The 21,555-nt window shown below is 45.3% G+C and overlaps 1 protein-coding gene across 4 annotated transcripts in view; it reads right to left on the reverse strand.

Annotated features, from left to right (window-relative positions):
• cep112 (centrosomal protein 112) overlaps positions 1 to 21,555 on the reverse strand; it is a 223,418-nt gene that overhangs the window by 169,678 nt on the left and 32,185 nt on the right. For all 4 annotated transcript variants that reach the window (XR_011674562.1, XM_071396422.1, XM_071396432.1 and 1 more), the window contains exons 9-12: positions 18,213 to 18,299; positions 12,285 to 12,384; positions 11,459 to 11,577; positions 9,473 to 9,616 (exon numbers count right to left, since the gene is read on the reverse strand). Coding sequence is in view for 3 of the 4 variants with exons in the window: in XM_071396422.1 (XP_071252523.1) it covers positions 9,473 to 9,616; positions 11,459 to 11,577; positions 12,285 to 12,384; positions 18,213 to 18,299 (450 nt within the window). In the remaining variant the exon portion in view is untranslated. The remainder of the gene's footprint in view (positions 1 to 9,472; positions 9,617 to 11,458; positions 11,578 to 12,284; positions 12,385 to 18,212; positions 18,300 to 21,555) is intronic.

The raw sequence follows: 21,555 nt of genomic DNA on the forward strand, positions 1-21,555 counted from the left end.
CACTGTCTGCTCCTATACAGTGGGAGAGGACCATCAGCATGAGACAGCATGAACATCACTGTCTGCTCCTATACAGTGGGAGAGGACCATCAGCATGAGACAGCATGAACATCATTGACCACCATCAAGATTAACAATTCTGTTACAGATGCACTATCTTAATAGGACCCTCCTTCTCACAGCAGGAAAACAATACTGCAATTATTACACTTTTCATTAGGGCAAATCAAGGCTGACATTTTTAAGTGGAAATCAGAAACGTTAGAAGCCATTTGAACCTTGAATACACTACCATTTGCATTTCCTGCTGAGGAGGAAAATTATCTGCGACAACAGTGATCAAATTAAGATAGCAGACCAGTACAACTCTGTTTCATCCCACTGTTCTACAGCATGAGTGGCTCATCAATCCAAACCCATTTACCAGTATCAGAGGAGGCTGGTGGGAGGAGACATAGGAGGACGGGCTCATTGTAAAGATTGGAATAGAATACATGGAACGGTATCAAACATATGGAAATCACGTTTGACTTTGTTCCATTGATTCCATTCTAGTCATTACAATGAGCCCGTCCACCTGAAGCTCCTCCCACCAGCCTTCTCTGGCCTGAAACCCACTATCCCAGCACCACACCACAGTTTACCCAACTGAACTCATGCTCAATTCTACAGTCAGCCTGAACCGACTGTTTCTCAGCAACCAGATTCTCCAACTCTCAGCTAAGCAGACATCAAAGTCCTCAGTGCACCAGGGATAGATCCTATCAGGAGGGACTGTTTTAAAAGACACATCTGATGAATCTGTAGGCTCTTCATTCCCTCTGCAAAGTCTCAAAGAGAAAGTTAAAAAAATAGACTTCAAAAAGTCAACTGTTCCACCTGCCTATGAAAACATCTTCTCTCTTGTTCCCAAAAGCGTTTTTCTCTCTCCCCAAGCTGCTGTTTCTTTCGCTTTCTCCTGCTCTGCCTAGTTCTGCCTCCTCACAATACAAGTTTAAAGGGCAGACAGAAGAAGAGCTCATTGCTCTTGGCCTACGTAATCCCACCAAATCCTCTAATCCCATTCTTCATAAACCAGACAACCGCTCCAGATTACCAATCATACAGACACCCTCATTCTAAACTCAATCGAGGGTGATCAAACAAAGTCCAGGGGCGTGTTCATTAGGATACATCATAGCAAAATTAAAATGTCCACGTAGTCCCTCCCTGTTTTCTTCTGTTTGGTGATTAATGACCATGACCCAGCTGATTGTGACTGCCCAGCTAGCACATAACGTTCTGAGAACCATTTGTTTCTTAGAGCTTGGTGAGAGTGTGGTGGTCCTATTGTTGTTTTGCATACAACCATCCCACAACGTTCTGGGAATGGTGCAGGATAGCTGCGCCTTGAGGTCGGACGCCGAGCAGTTACCTAACAGGCAGTGATGCAACCAGTCAACATGCACTCGATGGTGCAGCTGTATATCTTTGAGGATCTGAGGACCCATGCCATATCTTTTCAGTCTACTGAGGGGGAATAGGCGTTGTCGCGCCCTCTTCACGACTGTCTTGGTGTGTTTGGACCATGGATAGTTTGTTGGTGATGTGGACACCAAGGAACTTGAAGCTCTTGACCTGCTCCACTACAGCCCCGTCGATGTGAATGGGGGCGTGCTCGGCCCTCCTTTTCCTGTAGTCCACAATCAGATCCTTTGGCTTGATCACGTTGAGGGAGTGGTTGCCTGGTCTCTGACCTCCTCCATGTAGGCTGGCTCATCGTTGTCGGTGATCAGGGCTACCACACTTGTGTCATCTGCAAACTTAATGATGGTGTTGGAGTCGTGCGTGGCCACGAAGTCGTGTGGGTGAAGAGGGAGTACAGGAGGGGTCTAAGCACGCACCCCTGAGGGGCCCCATGTTGAGGATCAGCATAGCAGATGTGTTGTTGCCTACCTTAACCACCTGGAGGCGGCCCGTCAGGAAGTCCAGGATCCAGATGCAGAGGGAGGTGTTTTGTCCCAGGGTCCTTAGCTTAGTGATGAGCTTTGAGGGCGCTATGGTGTTCAACGCTGAACTGTAGTCAACAAACAGTATTCTCATGTAGGGTTTCCTTTTGTCCAGTTGGGAAAGGGCAGTGTTGAGTTCAATAGAGTATGCAAATTGGAGTGGGTCTAGGGTTTCTGGGATAATGGTGTTGATGTGAGCCATGACCAGCCTTTCAAAACACTTCATAGCTACAGACATGAGTGCTATGGGGCAGTAGTCATTTAGGTAGGTTACCTTGGCGTTCTTGGGCACAGGGACTATGGTGGTCTGCTTGAAACGTAGGTATTACAGACTCGGTCAGGGACAGGTTGAAAATGTCAGTGAAGACACTTGCCAGCATGCTCTGAGTACACATCCTGGTAATTCGTCTGGCCCTGCGAATGTTGACTTTGAAATGGGGTCTGTTTGAATATACTAAAATGAACAGCTTTGTTAGAGTTAAGAAAACATGGCATGCTAGCTCTCTTTCCTGGTGGCGCAGTGGACTAATTCTATAGATAGAGAACAGAAGATCATAGGTTTGAATCTCACTGATGCCGTGCCACAATAAAAAATAAATGTATTTGCATGACTAATTTGCATGACTAATGCCTAAGAAAATGTTCATGCATCCTTTCTGTGCTTGGAGTTTAAAAAAAGTTAACCCAAACTAAGCTAGTAGTGTTCATAAAAGTCTTACTGAAACTTTCAGTGAAAGTTATTAAAAAACCTCAAAATAACCTATAATTTCCATTGTCAGAAGGTTAATAAAACCTCCCAGGAAAACTTTCAGGAAACCATAGTAAAATGTTTTCAGAACCTCACTACAACAAAAAATAAAAAATGTACGTTCCCAGAACAGGCTACATTTTCACTTCGATTCTCAGAACGTTTAAAAACTTTCCATTTTACCGGTCAGGAAACTGATTGCTTCGTTACCAGAACCAATGGGAAACCAAAAACGTACGTTCCCACAACTTCTAAGGAACCAAATGTGCTAGCTGGGTGATGCTTCTACTAGTGTCCTAATAAAAACAGTTGATTCAACCACCTACTCTCTGTGTGACAGTTTGGAATGCAGCGCATTCGCAGGTTGATACAAGTGATGACAAAGTGGCTGGATGGGGAGTGTGCAGTCCTCTCTAACCGATGAGAGCTGGCTGAGATAGGAGAGCTCTGTGTGTATCTCCCGGGTGGCGCAGTGGTCTAGGGCACTGCATCGCAGTGCTAGCTGCGCCACCAGAGTCTCTGGGTTCACGCCCAGGCTCTGTCGCAGCCGGCCGCAACCGGGAGGTCCGTGGGGCGACGCACAATTGGCATAGCGTCGTCCGGGTTAGGGAGGGTTTGGCCGGTAGGGATATCCTTGTCTCAGTATGTAAAATGTAATAAAATGTATGCACTCTACTGTAAGTCGCTCTGGATAAGAGCGTCTGCTAAATGACTAAAATGTAAAAAAAAAAGACAGAGAGGGACGGCCAGCGCCGTCAGGCCCCATGAGAGGGGTCCTTTGTAAATTGTCTGCAAGCGGCCAACAAGAGTGCCTTAAGAAAATGAAGGGGGAACGAAGGAGGACTGAGCCAGGACGTGTGCTGACACTTAACGCCCTGGCATTGGATGAGACGGAGAGGCTGTGTGTGTGTGTGTTTGGCGCACTCCCCTGAGCACCAGGTGTTAGCAGCACGTTACATTACCGGCACTGAACTCCACTAATGGGCTCCTTCAGAGAGACAGACACAAAGTGACAAGTGTGTAGTGATAGGCTACATATTAGCTTCACTCTCCTGTGTCCTTCATAGATTTAACTAGGATAAAATGGGTCTTCTTTAAAGTGATAAAAAAATTCATTTGGTGCCCAAAATATTCATCAAAGAGAAGTTGCGTAACATAATGTAACAGATTCAATATTCAGTGATGGATGACCTACCAATGCCAGTTAAAGAGGCGGTCTCACTTAAACATATTCCCACATATTACACAGCAGCAGAAGACTTAAACATATTCCCACATATTACACACCAACAGAAGACTTAAACATATTCCCACATATTACACAGCAGCAGAAGACTTAAACATATTCCCACATATTACACACCAACAGAAGACTTAAACATATTCCCACATATTACACAGCAGCAGAAGACTTAAACATATTCCCACATATTACACACCAGCAGAAGACTTAAACATATTCCCACATATTACACACTAACAGAAGACGTAAACATATTCCCACATATTACACACCAGCAGAAGACTTAAACATATTCCCACATATTACACGCCAGTAGAAGACTTGAACATATTCCCACATATTACACACTAACAGAAGACTTAAACATATTCCCACATATTACACACCAGCAGAAGACTTAAACATATTCCCACATATTACACACTAACAGAAGACGTAAACATATTCCCACATATTACACAGCAGCAGAAGACTTAAACATATTCCCACATATTACACACCAACAGAAGACTTAAACATATTCCCACATATTACACGCCAGTAGAAGACTTAAACATATTCCCACATATTACACACTAACAGAAGACGTAAACATATTCCCACATATTACACAGCAGCAGAAGACTTAAACATATTCCCACATATTACACACTAACAGAAGACGTAAACATATTCCCACATATTACACACCAGCAGAAGACTTAAACATATTCCCACATATTACACACCAGCAGAAGACGTAAACATATATTCCCACATATTACACACCAGTAGAAGACTTGAACATATTCCCACATATTACACACTAACAGAAGACGTAAACATATTCCCACACTAACAGAAGACTTAAACATATTCCCACATATTACACACTAACAGAAGACGTAAACATATTCCCACATATTACACACCAGCAGAAGACTTGAACATATTCCCACATATTACACACTAACAGAAGACGTAAACATATTCCCACATATTACACACTAACAGAAGACTTGAACATATTCCCACATATTACACACTAACAGAAGACGTAAACATATTCCCACATATTACACACTAACAGAAGACGTAAACATATTCCCACATATTACACACTAACAGAAGACTTAAACATATTCCCACATATTACACACCAGCAGAAGACTTAAACATATTCCCACATATTACACACCAGCAGAAGACTTAAACATATTCCCACATATTACACAGCAGCAGAAGACTTAAACATATTCCCACATATTACACACCAGCAGAAGACTTAAACATATTCCCACATATTACACAGCAGCAGAAGACGTAAACATATTCCCACATATTACACAGCAGCAGAAGACTTGGAGTGCTTGTATGCCACCTGTGGGTGTGTGTGATGCAGCTAAAGATGCTGTTATGGTACAGGAATACTGCAGTGGCCTGTCAGGGACATGCTCTGTTCTCTTTGTCTCCGTTGACGCACACAGACAAGCACAAACAAAGAGATTTCAGTCATATTTCATCTTGTCTTCATGTTGACATACACACTAGCAGCTGCTCTACCTGAACTGTTCTAGACACCAGACAAGTTCCAAAAACAATTACAGGTGTCAAAACACCTTTCTTTGGGTAAGAAGCCTACGTGAAAATGTGTGTGTCATATGTTGAAACTCTCACTCTGTCAGATAGCTTTGATAAACTTCACTTTACCTTTTGTTTTTTGGCAAGCAGCAAAAACACTGCACACGGTTGCATGATGAAAGACAAACAAAATATTTCAGAGGGCTTCAATACTGAGACATCAAATAGAGAGGGGGAGTTCAGAGCTACCTCACCTCAGCTGACATTTCTTATGAAGAGAACAGGGGTGTGTGTGTGTGTGTGTATGTGCACACCCGTGCATGTGTACCTGTGTGGAGGTCAGCCTAAACTAACAGGGGTAGAGCACCTAATTTCCAGTGAAAGAGGGCCCTTTCATGTTGCGGGCCTCACCTGGCTATAGCCTGTGTTTAGTTATTAAAGAGGGGGCCTCACCTGGCTATAGCCTGTGTTTAGTTATTAAAGAGGGGTCTTACCTGGCTATAGCCTGTGTTTAGTTATTAAAGAGGGGTCTTACCCGGCTATAGCCTGTGTTTAGTTATTAAAGAGGGGTCTTACCCGGCTATAGCCTGTGTTTAGTTATTAAAGAGGGGTCTTACCCGGCTATAGCCTGTGTTTAGTTATTAAAGAGGGGTCTTACCCGGCTATAGCCTGTGTTTAGTTATTAAAGAGGGGTCTTACCCGGCTATAGCCTGTGTTTAGTTATTAAAGAGGGGTCTTACCCGGCTATAGCCTGTGTTTAGTTATTAAAGAGGGGTCTTACCCGGCTATAGCCTGTGTTTAGTTATTAAAGAGGGGTCTTACCCGGCTATAGCCTGTGTTTAGTTATTAAAGAGGGGTCTTACCCGGCTATAGCCTGTGTTTAGTTATTAAAGAGGGGTCTTACCCGGCTATAGCCTGTGTTTAGTTATTAAAGAGGGGGCCTCACCTGGCTATAGCCTGTGTTTAGTTATTAAAGAGGGGTCTTACCTGGCTATAGCCTGTGTTTAGTTATTAAAGAGGGGTCTTACCCGGCTATAGCCTGTGTTTAGTTATTAAAGAGGGGTCTTACCCGGCTATAGCCTGTGTTTAGTTATTAAAGAGGGGTCTTACCCGGCTATAGCCTGTGTTTAGTTATTAAAGAGGGGTCTTACCCGGCTATAGCCTGTGTTTAGTTATTAAAGAGGGGTCTTACCCGGCTATAGCCTGTGTTTAGTTATTAAAGAGGGGTCTTACCCGGCTATAGCCTGTGTTTAGTTATTAAAGAGGGGTCTTACCCGGCTATAGCCTGTGTTTAGTTATTAAAGAGGGGTCTTACCCGGCTATAGCCTGTGTTTAGTTATTAAAGAGGGGTCTTACCCGGCTATAGCCTGTGTTTAGTTATTAAAGAGGGGTCTTACCCGGCTATAGCCTGTGTTTAGTTATTAAAGAGGGGTCTTACCCGGCTATAGCCTGTGTTTAGTTATTAAAGAGGGGTCTTACCCGGCTATAGCCTGTGTTTAGTTATTAAAGAGGGGTCTTACCTGGCTATAGCCTGTGTTTAGTTATTAAAGAGGGGTCTTACCCGGCTATAGCCTGTGTTTAGTTATTAAAGAGGGGTCTTACCCGGCTATAGCCTGTGTTTAGTTATTAAAGAGGGGTCTTACCCGGCCTCGCACGGCCCGCTGTCGATGCTTCTTAAATTCCATCCTGCTGACAGACTATCTCACTGCAAGTGGGAGCGCACATGTGTGTGTGTGATAGAGAGTGAAAAAAAGAACGTGTGTGTGTATGGGTAGGAGTACACATTACCTGTGAAAGCTATTGAATGCAAATATCTGCGTGTGTGAGAGAGGGAGATAGAGAATGTGTGTGTGAGAGCAGAAGTGAGAGAAAGTGTGTGTGTGTGTATGTACACGTTAATTGTCACACACACACACACACACACACACACACACACACACACACACACACACACACACACACACACACACACACACACACACACACACACACACACACACACACACACACACACACACACACACACACACACACACACACACACACACACACACACACACACACACACACACACACACACACACACACACACACACACACACACACACACGATGGGATTCGGTCCCAGGACACAGATGCAAAGGCAGAGAAACCTTTACAAGGTGGAAGGTACAGTTGAAGTCAGAAGTTTACATACACCTTAGCCAAATACATTTAAACTCAGATTTTCAGAATTCCTGACATTTAATCCCAGTAAAAAGTCCCTGTTTTAGGTCAGTTAGGATCATCACTTTATTTTAAGAATGTAAAATGTCAGAATAATAGTAGAGAATGATTTATTTCAGTTTTTTTTCTTTCATCACATTCCCAGTGGGTCAGAAGTTTACATACACTCAATTAGTATTTGGTAGTATTGCCTTTGAATTGTTGAACTTGGGTCAAACGTTTCGGGTAGCCGTCCACAAGCTTCCCACAATAAATTGGGTGAATTTTGGCCGATTCCTCCTGACAGAGCTGGTGTAACTGAGTCTGGTTTGTAGGACTCCTTGCTCGTACATGCTTTTTCAGTTCTTCCTACAAATTGTTAATAGGATTGAGGTCAGGGCTTTCTGATGGCCAATTTAATACCTTGACTTTGTTGTCCTTAAGCCATTTGCCACAACTTTGGAAGTATGCTTGGGGTCATTGTCCATTTGGAAGACACATTTGCGACCAAGCTTTAATTTCCTGACTGATGTCTTGAGATGTTGCTTCAATATATCCATATAACTTTCCTTTCTCATGATGGCATCTATTTTGTGAAGTGCACCAGTCCCTCCTGCAGCAAAGCACCCCCACAACATGATGCTGCCACCAACATGCTTCGCGGTTGGGATGGTGTTTTTCGGCTTGCAAGCCTCCGCCTTTTTCCTCCTAACATAACAATGGTCATTATGGCAAAACAGTTCTATTTTTGTTTCATCAGACCCCCAGTTCTATTTTTGTTTCATTTGTCCCCATGTGCAGTTGCAAACCGTAGTCTGGCTTTTTTATGGCGGTTTTGGAGCAGTGGCTTCTTCCTTGCTGAGCGGCCTTTCAGGTTATGTCGATATAGGACTTGTTTTACTGTGGATATAGATACTTTTGTACCTGTTTCCTCCAGAATCTTCACAAGGTCCTTTGCTGTTGTTCTGGGATTGATTTGCACTTCTCGCACCAAAGTACGTTCATCTCTAGGAGACAGAATGCGTCTCCTTCCTGAGCGGTATGATGGCTGCATGGTCCCATGGTGTTTATACTTGCATACTATTGTTTGTACAGATGAACGTGGTACCTTCAGGCGTTTGGAAATTTCTCCCAAGGATGAACCAGACTTGTGGAGGGCTACATTTTTTTTTGTTGATTTTCCCATGATGTCAAGCAAAGTTTGACAAAGTTTGACAGAGTTTGAAGGAAGGCCTTGAAATACATCCACAGGTACACCTCCAATTGACTCAAATGATGTCAATGAGCCTATTAAAAGCCATGACATCATTTTTTTTAATTTTCCAAGGTGTTTAAAGGCACAGTCAACTTAGTGTATGTAAACTTCTGACCCACTGGAATTGTGATACAGTGAATTATAAGTGAAATAAACTGTCTGCAAACAACTGTTGGAAAAATTACCTGTGTCATGTACAAAGTAGATGTCCTAACCGACTTGCCAAAACTATAGTTTGTTAACAAGAAATTTGTGGAGTGGTTGAAAAACGAGTTTAAATGACTCCAACGTAAGTGTATGTAAACCTCCGACTTCAACTGTAAGAAAGGACGCCTCACCCTTCATGTCAGCTCTGTTTGTCCGCAAACACTTTATGAGGGGGCGTGTTCAAACATGAGACAGAGGGTGTATACAGTAAGTGTTACTGATGGTGAAACAGTGTTCCTCCAACTCCCCCCATCTCCCCCACTCACGGTAGACTGTGTCTGGGCACCATACTCAGCCTCCATCTTGGCCAGCCTCTGGTTGGTGTCCTCCAGCAGCGCCTGAATGTTCTCTGTTTGCTTCTTCTGCAGGTCAAACTTCTCTTGCTCCATGCCCGCCACCGCCGCGTGCAGCTGGGGGGAAGAGGGGCAACGGACACCACAGCGTCAGTCAGCCTATCACAGCTACTACGTGTGGTACCATGGCTACCTCCACTGGCCCAGGTGTCCAATCAGAGACATTCTACTGTACCAACTCTGGCCTGTTCTGCGTCTCTCTCTCTCTGCGTCTGTCTCTCTCTGCGTCTGTCTCTCTCTGCGTCTGTCTCTCTCTGCGTCTGTCTCTCTCTGCGTCTGTCTCTCTCTGCGTCTGTCTCTCTCTGAGTCTGTCTCTCTCTGAGTCTGTCTCTGAGTCTGTCTCTCTGAGTCTGTCTCTCCCTGCGTCGCTCTGTCTCTCTGAGTCTGTCTCTCTCTGCGTCTGTCTCTCTGAGTCTGTCTCTCCCTGCGTCGCTCTGTCTCTCCCTGCGTCGCTCTGTCTCGCTCTCAATTTCAATAGATATATCAAGTCACTCCTTATTCAGGGGCGAGAGACCTTATTTTAAAACCTCTTAAGGATCTCTACGGATCGGTGTCCCACACACAGGACGGTTGAGCTAACATAGGCTAATGCGATTAGCATGAGGTTGTAAGTAACAAGAACATTTCCCAGGACATAGACATATCTGATATTGTCAGAAAGCTTAAATTCTTGTTAATCTAACTGCACTGTCCAATTTACAGTAGCTATTACAGTGAAAGAATACCATGCTATTGTTTGAGGAGTGCACACAGTTATGAAATTGAAAAGTTATTAATAAACCAATTTGGCACATTTGGGCAGTCTTGATAAAAAAATAAAAAAAAATAAAAAAAATGTTGTAATTTTACCCCATTTTCTCCCCAATTTTCGTGGTATCCAATCGCTAGTAATTACTATCTTGTCTCATCGCTACAACTCCCATACGGGCTCGGGAGAGACGAAGGTCGAAAGCCATGCGTCCTCCGAAGCACAACCCAACCAAGCCGCACTGCTTCTTAACACAGCGCGCCTCCAACCCGGAAGCCAGCCGCACCAATGTGTCGGAGGAAACACCGTGCACCCGCCCCCCTTGGTTAGCGCGCACTGCGCCGGGCCCGCCACAGGAGTCGCTGGAGCGCGATGAGACAAGGATATCCCTACCGGCCAAACCCTCCCTAACCCGGACGACGCTAGGCCAATTGTGCGTCGCCCCACAGACCTTGATACAACATTTTTAACAGAAATACAATAGTTCATTGGATAAATTGTGCCTGGGCAGGAATAATACATTATGGCCCTTCTCAAACGCATGTTTTTTTCTTTGTATTATCTTTTACCAGATCTAATGTGTTATATTCTCATACATTCATTTTACATTTCCATAACCTTCAAAGTGTTTCCTTTCAAATGGTATCAAGAATATGCATATCCTTGCTTCAGGTCCTGAGCTACAGGCAGTTAGACTTGGGTATATCATTTTAGGTGAAAATTGAAAAAAAGGGGCAGATCCTTAAGAGGGCCGAAGCACAAAAGTTACTTTTTCTCATACATCTAAGCAGAGCTTCCCTTATGGATTTCACTATCATATGCTTGGTGACCCTGAACAGATAAGGGGAAATGTCATTAAGATCTCATTGAGCAGCTTAGTTAACTAGAGTTAGTGGGACTGAAAAGACAACTTAGAGAAGAAGTCCTAACATCATTTTTTCAGTAAAAAAAACACACAGGCATGGCCAAGTGAGCCTACATAGAAATGTCTAGAATAAAGATTTCCCAGCTCTATAGTGAGCCTGGCTTGGTTGAGGTCAGCCCAGATTCCGCCCTTTCAAATCCTTCCATTGCAGCCTTCCTCAGGCTTAGGAGTGCTTAGGGGCTAGGGCTGGTTGGAAATCGACTTCAGCCCTTCAACTTTCCTTTACCTTTTTCTCCCACTGGTTTTTCAGGGAGTCGGTGCACTGATCTGACATCTTCTTCAGGTCGCCGATCTGCTTCTCTTTGCTCTCACAGATGACCTGGGACTCGCGCACCACGCTTTGAACTGTGGATGGAAAAACAACACACACACAGAGAGAGAACTCAGTAAGGCCCAGCCTCAAGGCCCACACCCACACACACACACACACACACACACACACACACACACACACACACACACACACACACACACACACACACACAGAGAACTCAGTAAGGCCCAGCCTCAAGGCCCACACCCACACACACACACACACACACACACACACACACACACACACACACACACACACACAGAGAACTCAGTAAGGCCCAGCCTCAAGGCACACACACATAAATAACGTTTGTTTCTTTCACACTACTTCAACCAAGTTCTGTGAAAGTCACATGCTTTGTATCCCTCGTCATTGTTGTTTCATATTGTATGTCAGCACTGAGAATATCTCCAATCTCCCAGTGTCAATGGGTTAAAGCTGAGTATAGAGAACGTCTGCAACTAAATCGCTCTGTGCTGGAAGTGTACTGTACCACATGCACTGTCACTAAAGAATCTGTTTATGACAAGTGTGAAATATCAGAGTCTCATAAACGTGCTGTTAGAAGGAGCACAGCTGGGTAGCATCGGGCCACACCAGTGGGGTCTCCCCCTGTAACAGTAACACTGCGTTTAAACTGGGGTTTTACTCTGAGTGTGCAGAGACACACTGGTGTAAATATCCCCTTGAGTCTGCCTCCAGGCTCGACCCCCACTATGACCCCACGACCTCTCACCTTTCTTCTCCAGCTTGCGCACACTCTCCTCCGATTCCTTCTGCTTGGCTCTGTACATGGTCTTCAGCTCATCGATCTCACCATTCTTACGGTCTAAAATCTGAAGTGGAAAAGGGGCAGGTAAATTCAACCTGTTCAAAAGTGTTGCATGTTGTTTCATAGAGTTGCAAAACGTTGTATAAATAGTGTAGTTCCGGACACACCTCATATTCAGCTCTTCATTTCTCATCTACTGTTTTTGTTCAGGTGGTTATTTTTTTAAATTTACCTTTATTTAACTAGGCAAGTCAGTTAAAAACAAATTCTTATTTTCAATGACGGCCTAAGAACAGTGGGTTAACTGCCTTGTTCAGGGGCAGAATGACAGGTTTTTACCTTGTCAGCTCGGGGATTCGATATTGCAACCTTTCGGTTACAAGTCCAACGCTCCAACCACTAGGCTACCTGCCTGGGTATGCAGATATATAGGACATATCTGAGCATAACATTCAGGAACTTGCTCATTAGAAATGATGTGCTTCAATATGAATTCAGTGCACTGTGGTGGGTGCAACATGTGTCCTCATACCTTTGCAAGCTAGACTTATTGAAAGTGAACCACTTAAATTAGTAGCCCAAGGCCCTGTCCAGAACCAACCCCTAGCACTAGACACTTGTGTAGATCTGAAAGGATTGGATAGGTATAAGCAAGATGGCAAAATAATCAGCCGGGTGGACTACCACACCTATCCAATTCTTTCAGATCTACATGAAGTGCGTGGGGAACGGGCTAGGGGTTGTTTCTGGACAGGGTCCATAATGGAGCAATACTGTATAGTTGCTACACCTGAGGTTGAGTGATTAGGTCACTGATTGCCACCAGCTGTCTCTAATTGAAAGCTAGACGAGTCAAGGTGCCAAAACAAAGAGAGAGCAGCACCCTCACAGTTAAAGGGCCCCTCAGAGGTGTGTGCTCAGTCCCCTCCTGTACTCCCTGTTCACTCATGACTGCATGGCCAGGCACAACTCCAACACCATCATTAAGTTTGCTGATGACATAAAAGTGGTAGGCCTGATCACCGACAGTGATAAGGAGGAAGTCAGAGACCTGGCCAGGTGGTGCCAGAATAACAACCTCTCCCTCAACGTGATCAAGACTAAGGAGATGATTGTGGACTACAGGAAAAGAAGGACCGAGCACGCCCCCATTCTCATCGACGGGGCTGCATTGGAGCAGGTTGAGAGCTTCAAGTTCCTTGGCGTCCACATCACCAACAAACTAACATGGTCCAAGCACACCAAGACAGTCGTGAAGAGGGCTGAGGTATATAAAGAGGTATATAAACGCAACATGCAACAATTTCTAAGATTTTACTGAGTTACAGTTCATATAAGGAAATCAATCAATTGAAATATTCATTAGGCCCTAATCTATGGATTTCACATGACTGAGAATACAGATATGCATCTGTTGGTCACAGATACCTTAAACAGGAGGTAAGGGTGTGGATCAGAAAACCAGTCAGTATCTGGTGTGACCACCGTTTATCTCACACAGCGCAACATCTCCTTTGCATAGAGTTGATCAGGCTGTTGATTGTGGCCTGTGGTTGTCCCATTCCACTTCAATGTCTGTGTGAAGTTGCTGGATATTGGCGGGAACTGGAACACGTTGTCCTACACGTCGATCCAGAGCATCCCAAACATGCTCAATGGGTGACAAGTCTGTAGAGTATGCAAGCCATGAAAGAACTGGGACATTTTCAGCTTCAATGAATTGTGTACAGATCCTTGTGACATGGGGCCGTGCATTATCATGCTGAAACATGACGTGATGGCGGCGGATGAATGGCATGACAATGGGCCTCAGGATCTCGTCACGGTGTATCTCTGTGCTTTCAATTGTGTTTGTTGTCCATAGCTTATGCCTGCCCATACCATAGCCCCACCTCCCCCATTAGGCACTCTGTTCACAACATTGACATCAGCAAACCGCTCACCCACACAACGCCATACACGCTGTCTGCTAGTTGAAACTGTGATTCATCCGTGAAGAGCACACTCATCCAGCATGCCAGTGGCCATTGAAGGTGAGCATTTTCCCACTGCAGTCGGTTACGACGCCAAACTGCAGTCAGGTCAAGACCCTGGTAAGGACAACGAGCATGCAGATGAGCTTCCCTGAGACGGTTACTGACAGTTTGTTCAGAAAATCTTCCGTTGTGCAAACCCACAGTTTCCAAACACATCTCATAACAGGAGGTGGAGCATCCCCTTCCAATGCGGACATCAAATAAAATATCACATGCATGAGTGAAACTAAATGTTTAAAAAATAACAAAGTACATTGTTTTAGAAACTATGAGCACAGGGCTCTCCATTGTACTGAACTGATTACAGTTATGCATAGCAGTACATGCTAGGAGGCTAATCAGTGTTATTGGGAATGATGATATCCTCAGAGCTGCATTAGTAGACGGGACCTGACCATGAAAGAGGCGGTTTTACAACACATGACAGACAGAGAGAGAAGGAGATAGAGAGAAACAACACAAGTTCAGGACTGTGGACCATTTCACAGCGCCACCTTGTCTTTTGATACACACGGTGGAGATTTGATCAAAACCCCCTGTAAGAGAGATTATTTCCCCTCCAGTCCCAGGGACCATCAGAGGGTTATTTGTCCTGGGTTTTGTCTGTTAGAAGTGCACTCTGTGTCTAAGCCTGTTGTGGCCAGAGTGAGTGGGATGGGAGACATGAAAGGGAAGGGAGTGAAGGGGGGTAAAGGAAAGTTCACAGAACATTTAGGGACGTCCAATTTTCCCATTTTCCCATCGGCCTTCCTGAGAGGAGAGAGGAGGGTGTGTTTTGGGCACACGTAGAGGGCCGTCGTAACGGGGTGTCAGAGATGGGGTCCAGAGGGACTGGGAGCAGAGGAACGACAGCTTTTAGGACGGTAATTGTGGGTCTTTTATAACATCTCTATTGCAGAGAGACTCCAGCCAGCCTGACTGACTAGACACTAATACTATCCCACTGTCTGGAGGAAGAGGTGCCATTACATTACACACAAAGGCATAGCATACAGCAATCTGAGATAGCATAGCAATCTGACCATGTATGGGTTGTTATTTGTTAACCATCTCTTTACACTCTCAATGGAGCTTGATAATCTAGGCTACACAGCATTATGAACAAAAGTTGTTCACTATCGTGGTATTCTAGCCATCTCAGATCCTTAGAGGATTGCTCCTAGGGCAGCGCCTTCTAGATGGAGATATTAAACCCTGTTTGTTGATGCGCTCCAACACTGTCATTTAAAAAAACAAATACAGGTCTGCCTGAGCTAATTATATAGCTATCGTGCGACCACACACACACACTATTGATCCATGCCTATACATACCATATCAGACCTGTTCTCGTTATCCTCTCTCATGTTATCTATGAGACGATGACCAGTCTAACCACCATCAGCACCACACACTCATCCATAATTCATCTACCTGGTGCTAATTAAAACTAGCGCTAGCCAGCTTCCCCATGCGCCTTTGAATGGGCTTGTTAAAGTCCCTACTCCACCCCCACTCCCCCTTGAAGCCATTAGTCAGACGCCCGGGTAAACAGGGAACAAATTGAATCCGACATCGCTCGCAATCTGTACACAATTAGTGTGATTTGCCTGCAATGACAGAGCCACTAAAGAGAGCGGGATGGAGAGAGAGCGGGAGAGGCTGAGTAGTGGAGGAGCTGTCACCGTGTCTCCTGTCAGAGACAAAGAGTTCATCAACCGTTTAAACAGAGGGAAAATGGGGCTATTTCTGTTTTATTTAAAGATTCTGTGGCAACAATGAAAGCAGACGTTTTGGGAGGAAGTTGACAGACCCCAGGTGCTGGATGTGGAGCTGAGCAGATACACCCCTGGTGAAATGAAACTAACAGGGAGCTACTCAGACTTCACAGCCATTTCCACCAAGACTACAAGGAGCTTTGAAGAGGGTCTGAGTAGGATGCTGAAGAGCTATTTGTCTTAGTGGAGGAGCACAGGGAGGAGGGAAGGAGAAAAGGGTGTGAGCCCAGCCAAAAACACATTAGATGTAGTGTCAGGGTGGGAGTGGTGAAGGATGCAGGGAACATCACTCGTTATACAGTGAGGGAAAAAAGTATTTGATCCCCTGCTGATTTTGTACGTTTGCCCACTGACAAAGAAATGATCAGTCTATAATTTTAATGGTAGGTTTATTTGAACAGTGAGAGACAGAATAACAACAAAAATATCCAGAAAAACGCATGTCAAAAATGTTATAAATTGATTTGCATTTTAATGAGGGAAATAAGTATTTGACCCCCTCTCAATCAGAAAGATTTCTGGCTCCCAGGTGTCTTTCATACAGGTAACGAGCTGAGATTAGGAGCACACTCTTAAAGGGAGTGCTCCTAATCTCAGTTTCTTACCTGTATAAAAGACACCTGTCCACAGAAGCAATCAATCAATCAGATTCCAAACTCTCCACCATGGCCAAGACCAAAGAGCTCTCCAAGGATGTCAGGGACAAGATTGTAGATCTACACAAGGCTGGAATGGGCTACAAGACCATTGCCAAGCAGCTTGGTGAGAAGGTGACAACAGTTGGTGCGACTATTCGCAAATGTAAGAAACACAAAAGAACTGTCAAACTCCCTTGGCCTAGGGCTCCATGAAAGATCTCACCTCGTGGAGTTGCAATGATCATGAGAATGGTGAGGAATCAGCCCAGAACTACACAGGAGGATCTTGTCAATGATATCAAGGCAGCTGGGACCATAGTCACCAAGAAAACAATTGGTAACACACTACGCCGTGAAGGACTGAAATCCTGCAGCGCCCGCAAGGTCCCCCTGCTCAAGAAAGCACATATACATGCCCGTCTGAAGTTTGCCAATGAACATCTGAATGATTCAGAGGACAACTGGGTGAACGTGTTGTGGTCAGACGAGACCAAAATGGAGTTCTTTTGCATCAACTCAACTTGTCGTGTTTGGAGGAGGAGGAATGCTGCCTATGACCCCAAGAAACCATCCCCACCGTCAAACATGGAGGTGGAAACATTATGCTTTGGGGGTGTTTTTCTGCTAAGGGGACAGGACAACTTCACCGCATCAAAGGGACGATGGACGGGGCCATGTACCGTCAAATCTTGGGTGAAAACCTCCTTCCCTCAGCCAGGGTATTGAAAATGGGTCGTGGATGGGTATTCCAGCATGACAATGACCCAAAACACACGGCCAAGGCAACAAAGGAGTGGCTCAAGAAAAAGCACATTAAGGTCCTGGAGTGGCCTAGCCAGTCTCCAGACCTTAATCCCATAGAAAATCTGTGGAGGGAGCTGAAGGTTCGAGTTGCCAAACGTCAGCCTCGAAACCTTAATGACTTGAAGAAGATCTGCAAAGAGGAGTGGGACAAAATCCCTCCTGAGATGTGTGCAAACCTGGTGGCCAACTACAAGAAACATCTGACCTCTGTGATTGCCAACAAGGGTTTTGCCACCAAGTACTAAGTCATGTTTTGCAGAAGGGTCAAATACTTATTTCCCTCATTAAAATGCAAATCAATTTATAAAATTTTTGACATGCGTTTTTCTGGATTTTTTTGTTGATATTCTGTCTCTCACTGTTCAAATAAACCTACCATTAAAATTACAGACTGATCATTTCAATGTCAGTGGGCAAACGAACAAAATCAGCAGGGGATCAAATACTTTTTTCCCTCACTGTACCTACCTTCTGCACTCTCACTTCACTGTGCGTTTGTCCTCCATCATTTAAATTAATGGTTTTATGTCTGGGCGGTACTATAACCTCCCTACAGATGATATTATGGCTGTATGTGTGAATTTATCTAAAATTCCAAATAATCAAACATATTAAATAATTCAAATAATTCATTGATAAATCAGTCAGCACTCTGACCTTCTGCACGTCTGCGTCGTGCTTCTGCTGCATCTTCAGTTTCTCCTCCTGGTGCTTGGCCTCCAGGACTTTAGTCTTCATCTCAGCCTGCACAGAGACACACAGCACCATGACAGACAGGGGAGTCAATAGACACATCATCAAATGCAGCACAGGAGATGGACAAAATAGCAACGGCAACGTCCGCTGCCCCTGTTTTTACTAACTAGGCCAACTAATGGCAAGTAGTGGCATTTCAGATATTTATTGTTGATGGCACATAGAGCATCAGCGGTGTCAATGAATCAAGCTTCATAAACATTTCAAAATATATTCATCTAAAAACAGGACTTCAAATGTGTGTAGGAGGGATGTACCAGACCCAACAGTGTGTGTGTGTGTGTGTGTGTGTGTGTGTGTGTGTGTGTGTGTGTGTGTGTGTGTGTGTGTGTGTGTGAGATAATAGTGAAATACAGTATTAGTCAGTGACAAGAACAGGCTTGGCCAGAGAGAACAATGCATTATGTAGGCTACAGTTATCCACTGACAGTCGGCTCCTTTCATTTCAGCTCAATATACAGGGGATCAACAGTTCAACTGTCTGAATCTGCATGTCAAGACAGAGCTCCCAGAGCCCTTCATTCACTCCCACACACACACAATGCCATAGGAAAATAATACACACTTAGTTAATACGCCAGAAGTGTACACACACAGACAAAGTAACACACATCTACAATAGTAATTCTACATATTTATACTCACACACTCAAACCAGGTACACATGAGCACCCACGTTCAGATACGGCTTGCTATTACAGAGTGGGCTTAATACTAAACGACAACCCCATTCCTTCTCAGTGTCTACCTAACACAGCTCCTCCTAAGTCATATATCCCTCTCATCAGCCCTGCCAGAGGTCATGTTGCTTTGTGGCTTCAGGTTTCCTGAGTAAAATACTGGCGGACTCAGGCCTTTCATCTGGCTAACGAGACGCTCTCACCAACACGTGAGGAGACTGATAGGAGAGGCCACCCTGTCCCGTGGCTAGCCCTGTATGGACATCTTCCCCTACTTCTTTCATCTGGCTAACGAGACGCTCTCACCAACACGTGAGGAGACTGATAGGAGAGGCCACCCTGTCCCGTGGCTAGCCCTGTATGGACATCTTCCCCTACTTCTTTCATCTGGCTAACGAGACGCTCTCACCAACACGTGAGGAGACTGATAGGAGAGGCCACCCTGTCCCGTGGCTAGCCCTGTATGGACATCTTCCCCTACTTCTTTCATCTGGCTAACGAGACGCTCTCACCAACACGTGGGGAGACTGATAGGAGAGGCCACCCTGTCCCGTGGCTAGCCCTGTATGGACATCTTCCCCTACTTCTTTCAACTGGCTAACGAGACGCTCTCACCAACACGTGAGGAGACTGATAGGAGAGGCCACCCTGTCCCGTGGCTAGCCCTGTATGGACATCTTCACCTACTTCTTTCATCTGGCTAACGAGACGCTCTCACCAACACGTGGGGAGACTGATAGGAGAGGCCACCCTGTCCCGTGGCTAGCCCTGTATGGACATCTTCCCCTACTTCTTTCATCTGGCTAACGAGACGCTCTCACCAACACGTGAGGAGACTGATAGGAGAGGCCACCCTGTCCCGTGGCTAGCCCTGTATGGACATCTTCCCCTACTTCTTTCATCTGGCTAACGAGACGCTCTCACCAACACGTGAGGAGACTGATAGGAGAGGCCACCCTGTCCCGTGGCTAGCCCTGTATGGACATCTTCCCCTACTTCTTTCATCTGGCTAACGAGACGCTCTCACCAACACGTGAGGAGACTGATAGGAGAGGCCACCCTGTCCCGTGGCTAGCCCTGTATGGACATCTTCCCCTACTTCTTTCAACTGCCGCTGGCAGTTGTTGTGTTGTTGCCTCACTGTGTCTAGTAGTCTACCTGATCTGATTGCCCCTGGGTGAGGAGAAGGCATGACATGTGCTCCTGATCTGTGCCATTGTAGAACTGTCTGGCCTCAGGACTTGGCAGCTCTGGGGCCAACAGACACACAGTCATCCAGTCAGTGGAAAAAAGAGTTTGCTAACGTTGTCAACACAAACGGGAATTAGACAGGATGAGTTCCTATTGCTTTGTGACTAATGTACTTACTCACAGGTTTTAGTCACTGGAGGCTTTGATGCATTGCTCAACTCTGGGGCTCAGTGACAAATACGTCCTTCCAGGTTGGAAAATACCTTTTGGGCAGTCATGTACCCTGTATCTGCAGAGGTAGCTTAGATGGTTAAGTCTCCTATTGTATTGACATTTGACAAACTAGCCAATACCTGCCCCATTCATTCTCACAACAACGCTAATGTTTGCTTTCGAGCAACAAGGATCTGTATCGTACTCATTCCCAGGGTCTTCTACATTCAAACTAGATGAGTCCTATTGTAAACTACTGCTGCCATTATCCCACAATTTCAACTAAATCTGCTAGACTTATCCTCCTTCAATGGTGCCATGTGATGTTCTCTCTTGTTTCGCTTTCTTTTCTATTGAATTACCAGCATTTTCTTGTGCAATCTCTGAGACCACAGGAGACTTGTTGGAGGAGAGATTAGGCTGATTGAAGTGAGGGAGTCTCGTAGATTTTCCAGCGGCGCTCCAAAACAAGTGGGTGTCACTTTCGCATCACTTCTTCAAATGGGCTTTTTAGAAAGTTTGTCAAACTACATCAGGGGCGTTTGATAAATGGTTTATAGAGAAAATAGAAAGAGGGAAGAAGGGAGGGAGAGAGGAGGAGTGAGAGAGGAGGAAGGAGAGAGGAGGGGAGGAAGGAAAGGAGGAGCGAGGAGGAGGAGGGAGAGAAGAGGAAGGAGAGAGGATGAGCAAGAGAGGAGGGAGAGAGGAGGAGATGAGGAAGGAGAGAGGAGAGGAGGAAGGAGAGGAGGAGAGAAGAGGAAGGAGAGAGGAGGAGCAAGAGAGGAGGAGAGGAGGAGGGAGAGAGGAGAGAGGAGGAGCAAGAGAGGAGGAGCAAGGAGCGAGAGAGGAGGAGGGATAGAAGAGGAAGGAGAGAGGAGGGGCGAGAGAGGAGGAAGGAGAGTAGGAAGGAGAGAGTAGGAAGGAGAGAGTAGGAGGGAGAGAGGAAGAGCAGAAAGGAGAGAGTAGGAAGGAGAAAGGAGGAGGGAGAGAGGAGGAGCGAATGGAGCAGCGAGAGAGTAGGAGCGAGAGAGAGAGGAGGGAGAGAGGAAGAGCAGGAAGGAGAGAGTAGGAGCGAGAGAGGACAAGCGAGAAAGGAGGAAGGAGAGAGAAGGAGTGAGAGAGGAGGAGCGAAAGAGTAGAAAGGAGAGAGGAGGAGGGAG

Source organism: Salvelinus alpinus, chromosome 1 (genome assembly GCF_045679555.1).
Source record: "Salvelinus alpinus chromosome 1, SLU_Salpinus.1, whole genome shotgun sequence".
Lineage (NCBI taxonomy): Eukaryota > Metazoa > Chordata > Actinopteri > Salmoniformes > Salmonidae > Salvelinus > Salvelinus alpinus.